The sequence below is a fragment of the Loxodonta africana genome, chromosome 5, assembly GCF_030014295.1.
Source record: "Loxodonta africana isolate mLoxAfr1 chromosome 5, mLoxAfr1.hap2, whole genome shotgun sequence".
Lineage (NCBI taxonomy): Eukaryota > Metazoa > Chordata > Mammalia > Proboscidea > Elephantidae > Loxodonta > Loxodonta africana.
Window position 1 is genome coordinate 66931210 of NC_087346.1, and position 21160 is coordinate 66952369.

The 21160-nt window shown below is 37.1% G+C and overlaps 1 protein-coding gene across 4 annotated transcripts in view; it reads left to right on the forward strand.

The window, feature by feature from the left end:
• Positions 1–20348, forward strand: part of MAPK10 (mitogen-activated protein kinase 10) — a 154106-nt gene extending 133758 nt beyond the window's left edge. For 3 of the 4 annotated variants that reach the window (XM_023553280.2, XM_010594076.3, XM_010594077.3), the window contains exons 10-12: positions 5564–5627; positions 7347–7424; positions 19434–20348. In XM_023553280.2, the coding sequence (XP_023409048.1) occupies positions 5564–5627; positions 7347–7424; positions 19434–19576 (285 nt within the window). In that variant the 3' untranslated portion in view covers positions 19577–20348. Of the gene's footprint in view, positions 1–5563; positions 5628–7346; positions 7425–19428 lie in introns of all 4 variants that reach the window. The other variant, XM_010594078.3, reaches the window with a different exon arrangement.
• Positions 20349–21160: the final 812 nt, after the last annotated feature.

Consider the following 21160-nt stretch of genomic DNA (forward strand, 5'->3'; position numbering starts at 1 on the left):
TGATGATGTTGAAATAAGGGTTATCTTGCAGATTGAGAAAAGAAACAATTTATAAATGTGTTCAACAAAGAAGCATTATTTAAATATTTGATATAAAAATGAAGTCACAAGAAAGACACTACCTTGGGTTAATCAGTTAGGGATTTGAACACATACAGGTTAAAGACATCTCTTCAGTAAGAAATCATGCCCCTGTAACAAGAAATCCACAGAATGCCAGTAGAATCCACGTTCCTCAGTTCCAAATTATTTTGTACAATTGTACTCTCCGAAGTTTTTTTTTTTATTATTTTTTATTTTTTTTATGTACTGTCCTATAGGGTCGCTATGAGTCGGAATCGACTCGATGGCACTGGGTACTGGGTATGTACTGTCTGTCAAAGGCAGTATTTTATAGCTGAGTTCTACGTTCCTAAAAATAGTGAAACTGGAGGGAAAGGCTGACATGATACTGTAGGCAGAGAACAGAAGGGAACAGCTACAATTATTGAGACCCCAGTGGTACAAAATGTTTCAGTTCAGTTGTTTTCACCTTCCTCCAATTACCAAATACCTTAAATCTCTGATATGCCATGTCCCAACATTGCTATGTAGGGTGTCCACAAGTTTATCCTCCAAACCACAACACTTACAAGAGTGAAGGAGGTGAGAGCTACTAATAACTACAAGGACAACAAGCAAAAACTGGGAATGTTTTAGACAAACTGGGACATATAGGCACCCTATTGGCTTGCATTTGTATTTCTTGTTTCACAGCTACATTCATTTTAAAGATTACTTTTTACCTCTTAGTTAGGATTTAAATATAACACAGTTTACTCTGGATTACTTTTTAAATTGGATTTTTATCCAATCTCCATCATTAATTAGTTGTGTGACTTCAAGATACACGTGTGTGTGTGTGTGTGTGTGTGTGTGTGTATTGTGGACCCAAAATCAATGCCCGTGGAAGCAGCAGTCAAGAAATCAAATGACGTATTGCATTGGGCAAACCTGTTCCAAAAGACCTCTTTACAGTGTTAAAAAGCAAAGATGTCACTTTGAGGATTAAGGTGCGCCTGACCCCAGTCACGGTATTTTTAATCGACTCATATGCATGCAAAAGCTGAACAATGAATAAGGAAGACCGAAAAAGAATTGATGCCTTTGAATTATGGTGTTGGCAAAGAATATTGAGAATACCATGGACTGCCAGAAGAACAAACAAATTTGTCTTGGAAGAAGTATAGCCAAAATGCTTCTTAGGAGCGAGAATAGTGAGACTTCGTCTCATGTTCTTTGGACATGTTATCAGGAGGGACCAGTCCCTGGAGAAGAACATCATGCTTGGTAAAGTAGAGGGTCAGTGAAAAAGAGGAAGACCTTCAATGAAATGGATTGACACAGTAGTTGCAACAATGGACTCAAACAGCAATAATTGTGAGGATGGCACAGGACTGAGCAGTGTTTCAGTCTGTTGTACATAGGGTCACTGTGAGTCAGAGCCTACTGGACGGCATCTAACAACGTTAAGAATATATATATAAATTTATTTGAATGTTAGTTTTCTGACTGAAGATTATTAGGATACACATAAAGAGCCTAACATATGGTGACTTTTCAGGAAAAAAAAGTGATTCCCCTTAATTAGGTAGAGAATAGTGTTCTTCATAAATCAAGTCCTCAAATATAGATGGGAGAACAGGTCTGACAGCATTATAACTATATTTTTGATATCATACAACCTGTTCTGCAGTTCCTTTTTTCTTAATCATGTACAGTATCCACCTTGATGTTGAAGATTTTTCATCTTTTTGTAGGGTTCGAAGACATGCTTTGTATCATACCTTTCTGGTCCCTTCAAAGGCAAACTATTGATTTACTTACAAAAAACTATCAATTACTTCCTGTTTTTGAAACCCTCTGTTCACTGGACTTCCCTACACTGCAATATCCTCATTTTCCATGGATTTCTCGAAATGTTCCTTTTTTTCTTCTCTTCTTTTTAGTGGATTCATCTTTCTCTGACCAACATTTTAACCTTGGTGTCTGACAGGGGTCCACCTTGGTCTTTTACTCTTTCTGCCTACATACTCTCCCTGGGTGACTTTATCTGCTGTCAGGATTTCAACAAACACCTTTTGCTGATATTCTCAAATCTACACATCTCTAGCCAACAGTATTCCTCTGAAGCTGAGATCATATATTCCATACTCAAATAGATATTTCTGCTCACATAGCACTTAGACCCATTTCTCTGCCAATCTCATTCTCCTTTCCATTCTCTATTTCTTTTGAAGGCTTAGCAGCTTACCTTAAATCTCTAATATGCTATGTCACAATGTTGCTATGTAAGGCAACCACAGATTTACCCTCCATACCATCTGCCTAGTTACCCAGCATAGAAATCTGGGAGTCATTCCTTGCTCCTATCTCATATATCCACTCAAAAACCAAAATACAACAATTTTATTTGTTAATTATTCTTGAATCTATATCTTTTATCCACCTCTACCTCCTCTCCCTCAGGTCAAACCTTTTAATATTTTTCCTGGATTTTGCAATAGCCCTCCAATTCTTCTCTCTGCTTTCAGCCATACTTTCCTTCAACGCAGCCATAGATTTGGCTATACCATCCTCTGACATTCTCCACTGGTCTCTCCTTCCCTTCAAGAAGAACGATTTGTATCATGATACTGAAGGTCATTCTCAGTCTAGCCTTTGGCTGCTCAATTTGCTTCTTTAGGTACAGTTCCTAGCATACATGCTGTGTTTTATCATCATAGGACTGCTTCTAGTTCCCTTTGCATGTGGGCATGTACAGAGAAACATACACAGCCATACACATGCACACACGCCACCACCACAACCACCATCACTACTGTCTCCACTGCCACCACCACCAGTGCCACCACTATTGTGTTTAGTGGGGTATGGCTTTGCTCACAATGTGCCCTTGGTCTGGAGCCCCCTTTTCACCTTTCCCTTTGTCTTAACTACATCCCAGCCATCCTTTGATCACTGAACTAGTGTGACTTCTCCAGGAAGCCAAAGCCAGGCTTTGTCAGGTTTCTTCACTGTGCTGCCATATGCCATGTATGTATTTCTATTATTTATCATATTGTATACTAGTCATATGTTTTGTAACAGTATTATCCTGCCAAATTGTGAGCTTCTTGAGGTCCACGGTCACCTTATTCAGTCTCGAAATCTCAGTTTTAATAAGACTGGCACATTTTGGTTGTCCAAAACCTTTATTAAATAAATGAGTTTAATAAATAAATTTTAATATTTATTCACAGAGACAATATATTTATCCATGTATTGATCACATTTTACTTGAAACAATTTCTATGTAGGTATAAATATACACATCAATATGTCTAATTCATAATAAGTTATTGTCTATACAATCCATATGAATCCACAATTCAATTTCTCCAAGAAGCGCAATCAGGAAAGCATAGTCCAGATCTTCAAAAATAATAGAAAGAGAATTCTCAGCCTCTTGAAGAATATTCAGAGGTGTTCAAGTCACAAACCTCAATATCTCTCTATATGGTATCCTTAATTTCCTCTCATTCTTAATTTTCTCACATCCCACATTATTCTACTCTGCTAAACTCCCCTAAAATACTCTCTCAACAAACATTTCTGGGTAATTCTCTTTATCCCTGCTCCTCATTTCTTTTTTATTTAGATGGTTACCTGGCAAGAGAGAATTTTCCCTCCTTAGGAAGGTGAGAAAAGAGAGAAAGTAAGCAATAAAACATCAGATTCTCTTTAGCAGGTGGAGGCAGAGAACATTGTGGACCATCGCTGCCCAAGCGTGTGTGTGTGTGTGTGTGTGTGTGAATATGATGTTGCTATCTTTGGCCTATTGGTCATTGGAATCTTTGGAATACTGGTCAGTTATTGTTCTATAGTGTCAGGTAGAGGACACCTTTAAGTGAATGTTCCCTTCTACTATAGGTGGCAAATGCTCTTCAAAAAGTAAAATAAACATACTGTCCATTTTCAGAGCCCTTTCAACCATAACTAAAATGAAAATATGTTTAAAGCAGTCCTTTTGGTTTATTAAAAGGAAAAAGTTTGGATTCAGCATTTTGCTTTCTCCCTTTGTAGTTTGTTTGCGGTCAGAGTCTGTGTACTCCGTGTTTTATACATCAGCAGCAGCTGTATTTCAAAGCTCCAAGGGAAACCTCCCTCAAAATAGCCTTGCTGCGAAGAGAAAATGGCATTTATAAACTTGGCAGAAACTGTACTCCTGAACCATGTTCAATTTAGAAACTTGAATGGAAAAATCTACTGCCTCTAGAAGCCCGCTATGCAGGATCCTGAGCTGGGTCTATTGTTAGCAGAAGAAAGAGATGCCAACAACACACAGTGCTCTGGGGGTGTGGGGGGACGCTGAGAGCTTGATCACATTGTCTCCTGCAGGGGTCCTGGACAAGGCCCAATTAGATGGGGACCTAACCACAGCATTACACATGCTCAGACAGAGGCAAAGCAGGAAACCTGCCGCTTGGCAAAGTGTCTTTACATAACCTGAGTTTGGACTTGCATTAGCTTACTTAGACAGTTTCATAAATTTTCAGAAAATACCTTTGTTTTATTGATTCAGTCGGTGAATAATAATGCTTCTATAATTTGGGTGTCCTTCATAGTTTGGGGTGGAAAGTCATGCCTTAGTCGGGTCCTAGGTGCAGTGCCTGATCATCCCAATGCCTTCACCTTTATATGATCAGCGTTCCTGTGTTCCCATGGGTCACAGGGTAGGACAGCAGTTCAGGTTTGCTCAGTTCTCTTTCCATGTCACTTGGCCTGAGTTGGATTACCCTAGGCCATAACAATAGATTTCTTCAGAAGAAGAGGTGAAAGTGTCCGTTTGAGATCCTCCTTCCTATAAGGCGCCTAGGTTTGTGTAAATATGTCCTTTTCCATCTCTGAATTCTGCATACCAACAGGGATGTTGGCTCAATAAATCAGACCAAGGGCCTTGTTACATTATTTCTCCCAGAGAAAGGCTAACCACGGGGCCACTCAAGGGCTTCCAGGTGACCCTCCTCTACATGTACAGACAACTGGCAGCTTCTGCTTCCTGAGAGGGGGAGGATTTAAATATATAGCTCACAGCTATATATAAAGATGTTTATAATGCATCAAGAAAAATAAAAGGTTGATTTGATCTAAGTATTACTTTGGATTGAGAATTAGTACTATGGCCTATTCAGAGGTATTAAAGACTCGTGTAAAATTGGAACAAAATCTTATCAGTCTGAGAGAATTCAAGTACTGTTCTATTACAGGGGAAGTGAATGGCGTAAGTAGCAGCTCTGGGTCCTTCTAATCAAGGATCTTGTTTGCTTTTTAAAGATCAGCTGTTTAAGTTGATTAGGTGTGGATTCTGAATCAGAAGATGTCTGAAAGTGAGCCCTCAGGATTTGGGTTCTGTTGCCTTATTTCATCAGCAGCAGATATTGAAATATAAATAGCTCTTTACTAAGTTGTGGGGAAATTTTAATTTCTTTATAATTTATGTAGTATTCTTATACAATGTTCATTGTTTGGTTTTATTTTGCAGCCTCCGCCTCAGATATATGACAAACAGTTGGATGAAAGAGAACACACCATTGAAGAATGGAAAGGTAACTTTACTGCTTAAGTTATACTTTTTGCTCTATTAAAATGAAGAAAGAATCCTCAAGGTTTTTTCTTTAAGCCAATATACTAACAGATGATTTTCTAATTGCTATCATCTTTTTTTTTTTTTAAATGTCAGAGCTTCTAAAACTTCATCTATCTTTTCATATTAATAGCAATATTGCATTTGATCAGGAGTGAAAGGAAATAATCATCAAACCTTTTAAAATTGTACTGCTTGTCAAAATATTTGTCATAGGCAAGGGCAAGCTTCAAGATAATTGAAAATTTCATAGTTAAACTTTCCATGTTTGTACATAAAATTATCATATAAAATGGATAAAATTAAAATTGTATCTGAGATGGTTTTAGACATTAGAAAATAAAAGATGCTTAATACATGCACTCATTTATTGGCTTTATAGAACTTGAGCATCTAAATAGAAAACATGTACCTAAGTGGCTTATTTTCTCTTTAAAGTAAGCAAAGAATGAATAAATACATTAATTCATTTGTTTTTTCAATGAAAGTTTTCCAAACACATATCTTATGTTCAGGACTACAATGAAGGTGAAAAAAGCAGACAGACAAGTCAAACTTATGAAGAAATGTAAAATGCTGTAACAACTATAAAAATAAGAGAAACAAATATGGATCATAATAAATTATCAGGCCAAAATGAGAAGGAGCATAAATGTGGGATCCAAGGGAAAGGAACTTTAGAGCTACCTTGAAGGAATTAATAAATGTAAATTAGTAGAAGAAAAAAAATTAAATTTGCGGGGGAGGGGGCATAAGAGGAAAACAAAGGATAGCAATAACCAAAAAGTGTTATAAAGAAAATAAAGCAATTCCATGGGCCAAGGGGTCATGTTGGAGAATTTGAAAAAAAATGAGCCCTAATAAGTAGTAGTTCAACTAAAAGATACTGAATGATAGACAGAAAAATCTTGATTTTATCTAAATAGGGCCAGGAGAGCACTCTTAGGGATTTATGAGTAGGTAAGTGATATGATATACTATCGCTTGCTTGACGAAGATGTGGACTAATGTGTGAGGAAATGGAGAAAGAATTACCTGCAAAGGATAATTATGTAAATCATGAGCAATTGCAAAGTGAGAATGTAGAGCTGAATGATTATTTATCTAAAGGAGGTAAAGGAAAAAGAACTAAAAACACTCGAGTTCAAATCTAGCCATGAGAAAGCCAAAAAGACATGTCAATTTCAGAACAAATAAAATACATTTTTTAGTATGTTGGGGTTTGAGCAAATTTAGATGTACAAATCCAAGACCGGAAAGAGTCTGGAAAGAAGACGAAGTAAGAGGTGGAAAACTGTGAGGTTTGGTAACAGTTTGACGTCATGGGAATATATGCATCTCTTAAGAGTATGAAAGAAAAATGCATCTTCAAAACCTGAGCCGTTAAAAGTCCTTAAGAGACAAAGTAAGACTGCATCAGAACTCCCCAAATAATTCAGAGCACAATTACACTGTGTTGTCTTCATTCTTTCATGCATATTTACTTAACTGCTTTATTGATCACCTACTTTGGGCCAGGCTCCACGCTAATTGCAAAGAAATGAAGAAGAGAAAAGGACTAACACTTGGTTTTTAATTTACTCAACACTATCAAAATGTTATTTTTATCATTAACTAACAAATTTCCTTGTGGAGTAAGGACAAACGTGCTTTTTATAACACTGATGCCTCTATTTTACAGAACTAATCTACAAGGAAGTAATGAATTCAGAAGAAAAGACGAAAAATGGTGTAGTAAAAGGACAGCCTTCTCCTTCAGGTACTCACTCTCAGTGAATGAACAATAAACCAGTACTTGTGTATTTTTCTTGGCCTTTGAGAAGAAAGCCAATAACATTGCTTACAGAGCACAGGCACAAATATCGCGTGACTGTTTCCCAATAATGATTTTTGTTTTATTCCCTTTGATCTTTAGTGTGGCATGCATTCTGATTATGAAGATTTTGACTGTCTTAGTTATCTAGCACAGCTACAACAGAAATACTGAAAGTGGACGGCTTTAATAAACATACATTTATTTTCTCACAGTTTAGAAGGTTAGAAATCCAGATTCAGGGTGCTGGCTGTAGGGGAAGGCTTTCTTTCTCTGGCAGCTCTGTGGGAAGGTCCTTTATCCTTGGTTCCTTGGTGATCTTCATGTGGTGTGGCATCTATCTTGTCTCATCTCTGCTTGTTTCTCAATGCCTAATCTGCTGTTTTTGTATCTCAAAAGAGATTGTGTCAGGACAGAGTAGAACTGCCCCATAGAGTTTCCAAGGAGCAGATTTATAATGCATACTTTCAATCCATAATAATGACCTAGCATAAAAATTCTTTCAGAAGTTATTTTAAGATAGTAATGAATCCTAAAGAAACATTAAAATGGGCTGGTTAAAGGGTAACCTTTCCTTGTCAAAAAATGAGAGCCATATGCCCTCGTGCCCACTAAATAAGTGTTACTCATAGCGACCCTATAGGACAGATTAGAACTGTCCTATAGGGTTTCCAAGGAGGAGCTGGTGGGTTCAAACTGCCTACCTTTTGACTAGAAGCTGAGAGGTTAGGAATTCGTCCAGTTAAAACTTCTGCTTGTTTTCTTTCCCCGTATTTTGCTTATTTTCTCTCTCATTCTCATCTCTACAGTAGCTAATCGGTGATAATACAATATCCACAAATTTCTCTTTTCAATACTTTTATACTTGTACGAAAATCTTCTTGTTCCTATAATTCATTTTGTACAAACCCTACCTCTAAGGGAAGTCATAATGGGCCTGGGAATGGTACGAGGAAGATCAATTAATCATTAAGCAGATGGGGTGCATCACCTGCCATATGAAGCAAGGTTTAATTATTCTGGAAAGGAACAAAGTTCGTATCTTATCTGAATTCTTTAATCATTAAAATCATAAAAGTCAATGAGTACATAGAGAAGTTTCTTTTAACTTAGTGAGGGAAACTTCAGAATGATGGAGGCCAGTCAGTGAAGATATGACTAATGGGATTTAAAGAGTCCGCAAAAAAAAAAAGAAAAGAAAACAGAAATAAGATAATTAAATTAGATACAAAGCTTGTAAATGTCCTGCTGGTCAACCAAACCTACCTATGTGGTTGTCTTTTCTACCTAGTAGAAAACAAAAAAAAAAACCTAACTTTTAATCCATTTTCTCCAATTTTAAAAGGTTGAAAAACATCTGGGGCCTAATCAGTTAAGTCAAGCAAAGTCATGTTCCACAAAAAAGTCAAATCATCCTCAGATGGGCTTTTTAGAAAATGCTCAACCATATCATTAAAAAGGTTGCACAGCACTTTTTTTGTTTGTTTTTGCTTTTTGGCTCTAATCACAGGTTTTTATAATCTTCCTGAGTAGTATATAAGGTTATTGAAATTTCCAATCCATGCGTGCTGTGACTAGGTTGGCCAAAGTCTTGACTAAGTAAATCCTTTTAAGATGCAAGAAATAAATTTAAGGTGAATTAAGCTAAAGACTAATTCACATAGCAGTTCATTGTTTTTGGATGGGCCAGAAAAAGGAATCCACCCCACTAAATTGTTCAATGATGGATATAACCTAGTTTTAGAGAAACTTTGATTTTGGGCCAGGAGGTATGAGATTTCTGCCAATTCGGATTCAATTTGTTTAAAATAAAACACACTGGCTCAATTTAGATTCCCCATTCCAGAAGTAGGTTTCCCATTTGTGTTAAGGGCAGATCTCTTTTCTCAACCCCCTAGCCTGAAAACCCAGATTGATCTTTTAGTCCACAATTATGTTATTTGCTCTTTGGCTGTCTTCCATCAATTCTTCCTCTTCCTTTTCATTACCACCACTATGATTGGGGTTTTCCTGAACTGATCTCCCTGACTTCAGTCTCTACCTAAATTCAGCTTTCAAAATCATAGGTCTGGTCAAGAATTTGATTCATCAGAGCTGCCCAGTAGCTTTGTATCCCTTATCAATTTAAGCAAAGTAGGCTCTTTCTGACAGTGATCGCTATCCATAATATGCCCCGAGTTGTTGTTGTTTTTTATCCTCACCTCCTTTTATATCACATCCCTTCTAAGGTGCTGTATTACTTTTTTTCTTTTCTTGACCGGTCCACTCGTTTTGGAATGCTGCCTATTCTAAAGTAGTCTTCTATCAAATATCACCTCATCCCAAGAGACTTATCATGTCTTCCAAGTAGAATAGGATCTCTTCTTCCTAAGGGTCCTACTAGTTTCTGCATTTTAAATAGTGGGCCTCCTGTCTTATTAACTGTCACTGATTGTAAGTTCATTGACAGGAAGGACTATATGTATTTATTTTTTGTAAACCTTATAGTGCTTAAGCACTGTGTGCTCTACCTTGCACATAATAATAGCTAGATGAATATTTATTGATTTGATTATTGCTAATCAGGCATGTTTCTTGGTGACACTGCCAAAGACAGAATTGAAGAAGAAGAACATGGCTTTAATACAGTATGCAATTCAGTATGTTCTTATGCCACTAAATTCTTACTTACCCTATTAATCTCTGTGGAGGTAAATGAACAATTCATCGGGTATATGAATTATTGCTATTGATGTTTACTCATGCTTAAGATAAAAGTTGGATACCTTAAGATGGCTATTTGATTCATCTATCTGGGGAAATGTATACTTATGATTTTTTTTTTTTGCAGACCTATTTAATGTGTCAAAGATTAATTTTAAAATATGTCACTTAGCCTTGGCTTGTATGTGTGAAGGCTAAATTGTTTTTTAACCTTTCTAACCCTGTGCATCCTAACCTTTAGTTGTTTGGTTTAACTAAGTTTATAGTTAAAATGTCTGTGGATTCAATATTTCAGCACATGATTTTAGAAGAAAATATTCATAGTTTAATTTTAAGAAATTATAAAAAGAATTGGTCAATGTTCAACCAATCAGGAGGTAGCCTATGATCAAGAACCAATGGTACCAAAGGAAAAAGTCCAAGCTGCACTGAAGGGAATGACAAAAAACAAGACTCCAGGAAATGGCAGAATACCAATTGAGATGTTTCAACAAAGGGATGCAGTGCAGGAGGTGCTCACTCATCTATGCGAAGAATTTGGAAGATAGCTTACTGACCAACCAACTGAAAGAGATATATATTTGTGCCCTTTCTAAAGAAAAGTGATCAAACAGAATACGGAAATTATCAAACAAGACCATTAATATCACCCACAAGTAAAATTTTGCTGAAGATCGTTCAAAAGCAGTTGCAGCAGTACATTGTTAGGGAACTTCCAGAAGTTCAGGCCGGATTCAGAAGATGACATGGAACCAGGGATATCATTGCTGGTGTCAGATGGATCCTGACTGAAAGCAGAGAATACCAGAAAGATGTTTACCTGTGTTTTATTGACTATGCACAGACATTCGACTGTCTGGATTATAACAAATTATGGATAACGTGAGCAATGGGAATTCTAGAACACTTCATTGTGCTCATGAGGAACCTGTGCGTAGACTACGAGGCAGTTGTTCAAACAGAACAAAGGAATACTGGGTGGTTTAAAGTTAGGAAAGGTTGTACCTTTCACCATACTTATTCAATCTGTATGCTGAGCAAATAATTTGAGAAGTCATACTATATGAAGAAAAACGTGGTGACACAATGGGAGGAAGACTTATTAACAACTTGTGACACAAAGATGACATAATTTTGCTTGCAGAAAGTAAAGAGGACTTGAAGCACTTACTGATGAAGATCAAAGACTACAACTTTCAGTATGGATTGCACCTCAACATAAAGAAAACAAAAATCCTCACAGCTGGACTAATAAACATGACAAAAGGAGAAAAGATTGGAGTTGTCAAGGACTTCGTTTTACTTGGATCTACAATCTACACCCATGGAAGTAGCAGTCAAGAAATCAAACAATGCATTGCACTGACCAAATCTGCTGCAAAAGACCTCTTTAAAGTCTTAAAATGGATTGACATGCTGTCTGCAACAATGGGCTTAAATGATTGTGAGGATGGCGCAGGACCGGGCAGTGTTTCATTCTGTTGTGCATAGGATCACTATGAGTCAGGACAGACTCAATGGCACCTGTCATCATATATTACCTGACATATTTATGTACAATATGTTTGTATGTAACATCTGTATGTATAGTATGACCAAAGTGCAGAGACTATAAGACAGCCGTGTGCTGGAGCCAATTCTACTTGCTCACAAGATCAATCGTGTCCATCTTTTCTTGAGTGCAGATTCACTGACCTCATGTCAATGGCTTCAAATCATCTGTGGAGGGAGTATTTACAACAGAGAAAGTGACGGACCCTACAAATCAGGGCATTTTTCCCCTGGAGAGCCAATTGTTAAATTTTTGCTAGCACATCACTTTATGTGTGTGTATGTATATGCGGTCAGCTATGCTGGAAAGTGAAAGCAATTTTAAGAAAACTTCTGAAAAGCAGCTTTTGGCATTCTTCATTACAGTCATCTTTTCTCATTAGTGTTTGCTTGTATTTTGTTTTGTAAACATCAAGAAAGAAGGAACATAATATTACAACATAGACTGTCTTAATATTTAATTCTGGCAACACTGGGAACCCAGCAGCAAGGGAGTAAGTTAATGCAGTTTCTCAGTGACAATGATTCTAATAACAAAACTCATGTTTCAGTGATTGTTTAAAAATGTAAATAGGAAGCTAAATGTGCATTTGCAGGATAATATATAGGTTTAAAATTTATTGATGGAATTGTATATCAATAAGAAATAAATCTCAACTTTTGATACACTTCTAAATCGATGATTGTACTCCCCTTTGCTATCTGATTTCACTTGCATAGTGATTTATTTTCAAGGCTAGCATAGCTGCCTGCTTTCTGAATTAATTTGCAAAGACTTCTAAGGGAATAGCAGTCTATGAATAGAAATTAATTTTCTTCTAAAAGCATTTGTTACAGAATGTTTGAGCTAGAATAAATATAGGAGGTCATCTAAATCCAGAAACTCTCATTCTGTTCACCACCCTCATTCCACCTCAGAAATAAGACTCCCGTAAGTAACAATGAGTTAGTAAGATACGGATGCTTAACATCAGGATGGGCAGAGGGTTTTCAAAATTTCTAAATTGAAGATAAAGCTCTCCAAGTGTTTTAAATATATATCCACCCATCCTCATTCCCCACTATGGGGACGTGTCCTTCTCAGAGTCACTGATTTAATCCAATAATTTCATTAAACACAAAGAAACAGAACACTGAAGCCCAAACAAGATATGACTGAAGATCATGTTGATAGAGAAGGGAGTATACCTCATGATGTTTTTTCATTCTAGTGTTTCTTTCAGTGCTTTGGGTGTACACACACACACCCCTGTATACATATATCTGTAAGTAAAATAAGTTCCTTCAAAAAAACAGAACAACAACAAACTAGAACAACAGCCTCCACCCCCTATACCTGGAACAAGGAATATCCTTTTTGGTTAGATTACTTCAAGCTGAGAAATTCTCATTTGCGTATAAGTTACTTTCCATGAAACCTATTTCTTTTCAGGTAAAGGCGAAAGTAGCTAGTATTTCTCATTTGCAGCCCTATTAGCATTTTCAGTAACTCTCAGTGTCATTTTAACTGACCAAAATTTGCAATGCTATATTGATGGCAAAACATTTTTTAAAAGAAATATGTGCATCTACTGGTTTCTTTGAAGGAATATAGAAGGAAGGAATATTTACCACACTGCCATGATACCCTGGGCAAGTGCACATTACAGTTGGATTCCATTCAGTCCAATTTTGTTTAATAGATTTTTGCAAATTCTTGACAGTAAATTAACAACTAAAAGCCAAGCCTCATGCCTTGTCCCTTCTATTTGTGTTTGGTTTTATGGTTTACAAAGTTTTACTGCCTACATGAAAATAGACTAGAAAGACGAACCAGTAAAAACAGAAGAGGCTGCAGGCTGGGAAGCATTTATCATAGTGCAATAGAGGGACTCCTACAGAATCAAAGATTTTTCATGTAACAGCGATGGGCTGCTAAATGTTTAACAGCTGTCTCTTCAAACAGAAAACACACACACACACACACACACAACTGATAAGTACTGTTTGCTAATTTCTGTGGTATAAATATTCTCAATTGCCCCTTGATCTATTCTTCAGCAAAGAATTTGGATATACTGTGGACTGCCAAAAGAATGAACAAGTCTGTCTTGGTAGAAATACAGTCAGTGCTCCTTAAAAATGAGGATGGTGAGACTTTGTCTCACGTACTTTGGGCATGTTATCAGGAGGGACCAGTCCCTGGAGAAGAACATCACGCTTAGTAAAGTAGAAGGCCAGCAATAAACAGGAAGACCCTCAATGATATGGATTGACAGAGTGGCTGCAACAATGGGCTCAAGCATAGAAACAATTGTGAGAATGGCACAGGACCGGGCAGTGTTTCATTCTGTGATGCCTAAGGTTGCTATGAATTGCACCAACTCGATGGCACCCAAAAACAACCCAACAACAGATATTCTCACTGTGACCAATTTCAAGCTGTGAATGTCACATCACTGAATACAGAGTTGGAAAAAGATGCTGATAATTGGTTCTCACAAGCCGTTACAAACCAGTTTCAGCATACCATGAGATGGTGCACCTCATTCTTCCACCATAGCACTATTTAGAGAGAAACCCTTCACATCCAACGCACACATGTAATAGGAATTTTACAGAGGAATCACTGGGAGAGAGGGCTGCTCCTAAATTCCAATATTGAATGAATTTATTCTGTAAAAAAATCAGGAACAATAGTGTGTGAAACCCTAGAAAGACAGTCGATAAATACTTTCTATGGGACCTGAACTTTAAGCAATCATAAGTTGTATTTGATATTGATAAAATAGAGGCAGGGCTATTTCAACGTAGAGGACAGGGATTACAGAAGGCCAGATGCTGAACAAACAGAGAAGAAAGAAAACTACAACAATATAGTTTCCCTTTGCCAAAAATAGTTCAGCTGTTTCACCAGTTTCATGGTAGGGAGAAATGTGCTTTCTCTCACAGAACCTACCTACAAGAGTAAACATAAAGGATAATAAATATTTGTTGAATATTTGTTATTCTGTGCTCAACAGTAGATTTTATGGAAGACAGGAGAAATAAGTATAATGAAATGTAAAAAGACATAAGGGAAACATAAACATGAGGCAGACAACAAGACTGTATATAATAAGGGACTTATTTGTAAGACACATCACTTAAAATATTCAAGGAAAGTGCAGAAAGTATGCTGATTATTAAAATAAATGCAGTAGGAGTGCTGTATATTTTATAAGCAGAACCTGCAGCATAGGTCCTTCTGTTTATAAAGAGTTCATTAAAAGCAACTCTGGCTTTCGCATGCTGTAATTCACTATTATATACCGACGTAAATTTGTGTGTTGCTAAGGGAAATTTCCTCAGTGTTCTTTGTGCGCCTTCTCCAGCAGCCATTGTTGTGGGTTTGTGTTTCTTTGTAAACACCAAATTGTGTTCCCGTCATCATCTCAGCTAAGCCTTATCTCAGCTAAGGGCACCTTTGTTCGAATCCTTACCTGACACTGGACTGTGGCAATAAGAGCATCTTTATTTACGTAATCAACCCAAGCCCTGAAAGGAGAAAAGGCCTATCTCCAGAGAAGACCAGGGCCAGTATGTACGGATACTTTAAAATTGTGTCTGTGTGTGTGCATTATGCCAAAATTTTATTTCTAAAGCGTCAAACTGGTTATTTTGGCATAATTTCAAAATAGCAGGATAGCAAAAATATTTTTTTCCACTGGCATTTTGACGAATTCTAATACTCACAAGATGTATGTATCATGAGTTGATCTATGTAGTTTCCCATCCACTGACAGTGAGACTTCCTAGTCAATAAATCAGTTGAATTTCTATATACAGGCAACAAAAAACCCAAAAATAAAATTAATAAAACAATTCTATTTACAAAAGTAATCAAAAAAAATAAAATACTTAGGAATAAATTTAACAAAAATGTGTAAACCTTATACTCTGAAAACTACAAAATATTGTTGAAAGACATTAAAGAAGGCCTAAATGAAGGGAAAGACATTCCATTGTCCAGGGACTGGAGGACTTACTGTCAAGATGACAATACTGCCCAAATAAATCTACAGATTAAACACAATCCCCATAAAAATCTCAGATGCCTGTTTCTGAAGAAATCGACAAGCTGATTCTGACATTTACATGGAAAATAAAGACACAGAATAGTCAAAATAATCTTGAAAAAGAAAAAAATGGAGGACTCATACTCCCTGACTTGAAAAATTACTAGAAAACAACAGTATTTAAGACTTGTGGCACTTGCATCAAGATGCACCTCTAGATCAGTGGAATAGAATTGAGAGTCCGGGAATAAATCCTCAAATATACAGTTAATTGATTTTTGACAAGGGTATCCAGACAATTCTATGGAGAAAGGAGAGTCTTTTTAACAAGTGGTGTGGGGACAGCCAAATTCCTATTTGCAAAAGAATGAAGTTGTACCTCTACCTCATACCACGTACAAAAATTAACTTGAAATTGATCATCAACCTAAATGTAAGAGCTAAAATGATAAAAACTCTTAGAATAAAACATAGGAGTAACTCTTCATGATCTTGAGTTAGGAATTGGTTATTATTCTAGATGACACTAAAATCACAAGTGACAAAGACAAATTAGATAAATCTGACTTCATCAAAATTAAAAAGTCTGTGTTTCAAAGACCACCACCAAGAAAGTGAAAAGACAACTTATAAGAAAATATTTGCAAACCATGTGTATGATAAGAAACTTGTATCCAGAATGTAGAAAGAACTCTTACAACTCAACAATAAAGAGAAAAATAACCCAAATAAAACATGGACAAAATATCTGAATAAACATTTCTCCAGACAGCTATACCAATTTCTGCAAATCCTAAGCAACATATGTAATCACCTGGTTTTTTGTTTGTTTGTTTATAGCCATCCTAATGGATGTGTACTGGTATCTCATTGTGGTCTTGACTTACATTTCCCTGCTGACTAGTGATCGAGCATCTTTTTATGTGCTCAGATATATACAAAGATGCTCAATCATTTGTCAATGATTTGAAAGCCATCCATAGTACAGGAATATATCATCCAAGAGACAAATGGACAGTAAGAGAAAAGCAATCTCACTTTGTCAGGCCCACAATTGATTGACTTTTTATTAGAGTCCTGTGTCCAGTTTTAATCTCCTTGGTTTAATAAGAATGTAGAAAAATTGAAGAGGGTTCTGAGAAGTCCATCGTAGTGATGCTAAATCATTAGACACCAAAATTTATGAGAGAACATGGAGGTTATTAATATAATTTAATCCAAAATTAGGGATAAAAAAAGTGGGGCATGTGGCTATGTAAAAGAATCAAGGGTTGCTGTCTAGTGTATGAAATCTTATCACAAGAAGAATTTAACTAGCTCTTTTACCATAGCAATAAGGGATATAATTAAGTAAAAAAGAAAAACCCAGTACCGTCAAGTCGATTCCAACTCATAGTGACCCTATAGGACAGAGTAGAACTGCCCCACAGAGTTTCCAAGGAGCACCTGGCAGATTCAAACTGCCAACCCTTTGGTTAGCAGCCGTAGCACTTAACCACTACGCCACCAGGGTTTCCATAATTAAGTAAAGTTGGAATAAATTGATCTTACATTAGACATTGTTCTCATAATGCAAGTAATTATTTATAGGAAGATGTTAACAAGAAAGCTTTAAAACCTAGAGCCTTTTAAGGGTGAGGGGGTATTGATAATTTTAATCATTTAAAGAACATGAAAAATGCCTAAGTTTTTCTGGATATGAAAATATCAGTATAGAAAGGAATACAATGATCACAACTATGGAAACTTCGTAGCAAAAAGAGTGGAAAGAAATATACCAAAAGCTTAACAGTTCTTAACTGTGACATTTAGTACATATTGCTATCTCTCTCTCCCTGTGTTTTTTCACATTCCCCATAACTTATATAAATACTTGTATAATAAATAAAAATGTAAAATGCACATAGGGTACATGTACTCTCTCCTAGTTTAAGTGCTTGGGTTGTCGCCAGATGCTGTGACATTTTCGTCACATTGCTTCCACAGGTGAGAAATGTCTGCCCCCGAGCCAAAAAGATTTGAATTAACCTTCATTAGATTTTTTTTTTCTGATTTATTAAGTCTATGTGATAACACCATTGTAACTTACCTTGGATTTCTTATTTTTCACCAAATATATCCTGTGTGCTACATCTTCCCAAGTAAGAGATGATTTTAGTGAGAATTCCTCATTTCTTATTTCAGTAGGTGATTATGTTACAGATTACTTTAAATAGTGCAATATTTCACAAAGTATGCCTTCTACCACACAGACTGCTTACATATAAAGATAAAAAGTAAATTGACTGTCTTCAGAGTGCTATGGTTTAATTATATTTTACAATGTGTTTGGCTCTTTCTTGTCCTCAAAGATACTATAACTCATCGAGCATTGGCTGAGTGACTAGCCTGAGCAAGTTTCTTCTAAGAGTTTCAAAATCTTTATATTCCTGCATAACAGATAAATAAAAGGATTTTTTTGTATGTTTGTTTCAAATTAGTCTAAGTTAATAATTCAAAGTTTTTAGTAATGGATGCCCAAGTAAGCAAGTTGGCTGGAAACTAAACACACATCAAAACATGAGCTCTGGCTTCTCCTAGTCCTATCTTGGTCTATGATAACTTTCTTCACAAGTCCTATTTGACTTTTCAATATGGGTTTTAAGTTTCATATCATATTAATGATTATGTAATAATATTTACTTAACACACCTTCCTTTCTACAGAGAAGTAAAAAAAAAAAAAAAAACCCTTACCATCAAGTCAATTTCGACTCATAGCAACCCTGTAGGACAGAGCAGAACTGCCCTATGGGGTTTCCAAGGAGCAGCTGGTGGATTTGAACTGCCAATCTTTTGGTTAGCAGCCAAACTTAACCACTGTGCCACCAGGGAGTACTCCCCAAGTAATTGAGTTTTCTATGTTTTCCTAGCCCATATTTCTGAAATAGGACCCTTGCATGTGTTTGTTTTAAAAGTTCCTCGCATCAGTCTGATAATCCAGGGACAGAAACTGTTACATAAAGGGGCTTTGCTCATCTGCCTTTTCCATAACCAGTTGTCATCAAGTCGACTCCAAATCGTGGTGACCCCATGTGTGTCACAGTAGAACTGTGCTCCAAAGGACTTTCAATGGCTGATTTTTTTAGAAGTAGATTGCTAGGCTCTTCTTCCAAGGTACCTCTGGGTGAACTTGAACCTCCAACCTTTCAGTTAGCAGCTAAGTATGTTAACCATTTGCACCACTCAGAGACTCCAAATACCTAGTTGCCTTTTCCACGAATCAGTGGCTTTCAACTTTTGTCTATATACTCTGTGGAGAGCTTTTAAAAAACACAAGCACCTTGGCTACCCCTCAAAGGGCAATTATGTCACAATATTGGAGATGGGGGAACTATTGTTGACATTTCTGAAAAGCATTACAGGTGATTTCTTATGTAGAGCCAGATTTGATAACCGTTGCCTAAACTGTGAATCACTTGTGACCAGAGAGTCTGCCCTGTTAGGTTTTTACTTACATCTCTAATGTAGTGGCCAGTTCGTATTAGTTTTCCTTTGCACGTTTGTCTTATGAATGACGAATTAGATGTTTCTTTTTTGTGTTTGTCCATTGCTGCATCTTGAGTGACATTTAGTTTGGTGTAGTTCCAGATTTAGTCATGTTGGTCTTCATTTTCTTAGCACAGGTGCAGCAGTGAACAGCAGTGAGAGTCTCCCTCCATCCTCATCCGTCAACGACATCTCCTCCATGTCCACCGACCAGACCCTGGCGTCTGACACTGACAGCAGCCTGGAAGCCTCGGCAGGACCCCTGGGTTGTTGCAGGTGACTAGCCGCCTGCCTGCGAAACCCAGCGTTCTTCAGGAGATGATGCGATGGAACACACACACACACACATGCACGCACACACGCAGACACACATGCACACACACAAATGTAGACATGCAATGACAAGAAAATGGCAATGGAGAGAATCAAAGCCTAAAATCAAAACAAATCTTTTAGCCTGCTTCTTCTCCAGAGTTCTGTATTGCAGCTAAGCTCAAATGTATATTTAACTTCTAGTTGCTCTTGCTTTGGTCTTTCTCCAACGATGCTTACTACAGAAAGCAAATCAAACACAATTAGAGAAACCTTTTTCATAAAGTGTAAATTTAATGGCTGCAAAACCAGTAACCTGTAACCGCCCTCTCAAATGGCATGACAAGGGTGCAATGGCCCCATCCAGCATGTGTGTGTCTCTGTCTTGCATCTACCTGCTCCTTTTGGCCTCGTCAGATGGACGTAGATACAGATCCGCACGTGTCTGTATTCATACAGCACTGCTTCCTTAGAGATGCTGCTGTCAGTGTCCTCAGGGCTGTACCGAGACACCATGCACTGGGGTACCACGTGGTCCGTTTCATGTTGATCTATTACTCTGACATAGACCCATCTGTAATATTGCCAGTATATAAGCTGTTTAGTTTGTTAATTGATTAAGCTGTATGTCTTACAAGAAAACATGTAAAGGGGGAAACGATGGGGGGATGTGAGCTCTCTCGGACCCTTGAAGATGTAGCTTCCAAATTTGAACTGATTAAATGGCACCTGTATACCAATTTGTAGAAAGAACATATGTGATGATTATGGAGAGTGGGCGGAGGGAGGGGAGGATCATAGCTTTCAGGTACGAAATGGTTTGACCTGTAGAAGGAAGGTGTGACTAAAAGCTGAGGGTCTTTTCTCTGACAGCGAACAGGTAGAAGAAACTAGAGAGTAGTGTTGCAGTGTGGACTAAGAACTAAAGGAGATTATTGCCCAGATATTAGATGACACTGACATCCATATTTTAGAGTAGACATCATTTGTCACTTCCAAATTACATGTCACAATAGGAGGCTACTGGAAAAGGTGGCAGGTGGTGAAGCAGGGTTCTCATGTATATATTTGGTCATAAGAATCCCTCCCTGGGACAGAGTGAAATTGCCTCCATGTGATTTCCTTAACAGAAATGAGCCTAGCTAGACTACCTTCAGGTGGTGGGTTTTGTTTTCATGAGTGTGTTGCATCCCAGGGTCTACCCTACCAAGATTTTATTCTGAGAAGAAATATTATTTTCCTCTTCTGGAATAAAAATGAATAAACTGATTAAAATAAACTCCCCAAGAAGCACAGGGTGATCCTTAGGTTCACATTGGTGAACATCTCCACAGACATTATTATCCCTCAGTGGTTTCCCTGACTCCTTAATATGGCTGATGTTTCATATTTACTCATTTACTTTCATAACTTTGACCAATCAAGGGCTGATAATCTGAGTTGTGTAATAGCAGTAAATGTGACAGCAATAATTCTGCCAGTAAGTTACTGCTACTAAATAGCTTTAGCAATATGAGTTTGTCTTAAAAGCCATGAAGCATTACTGTCCATG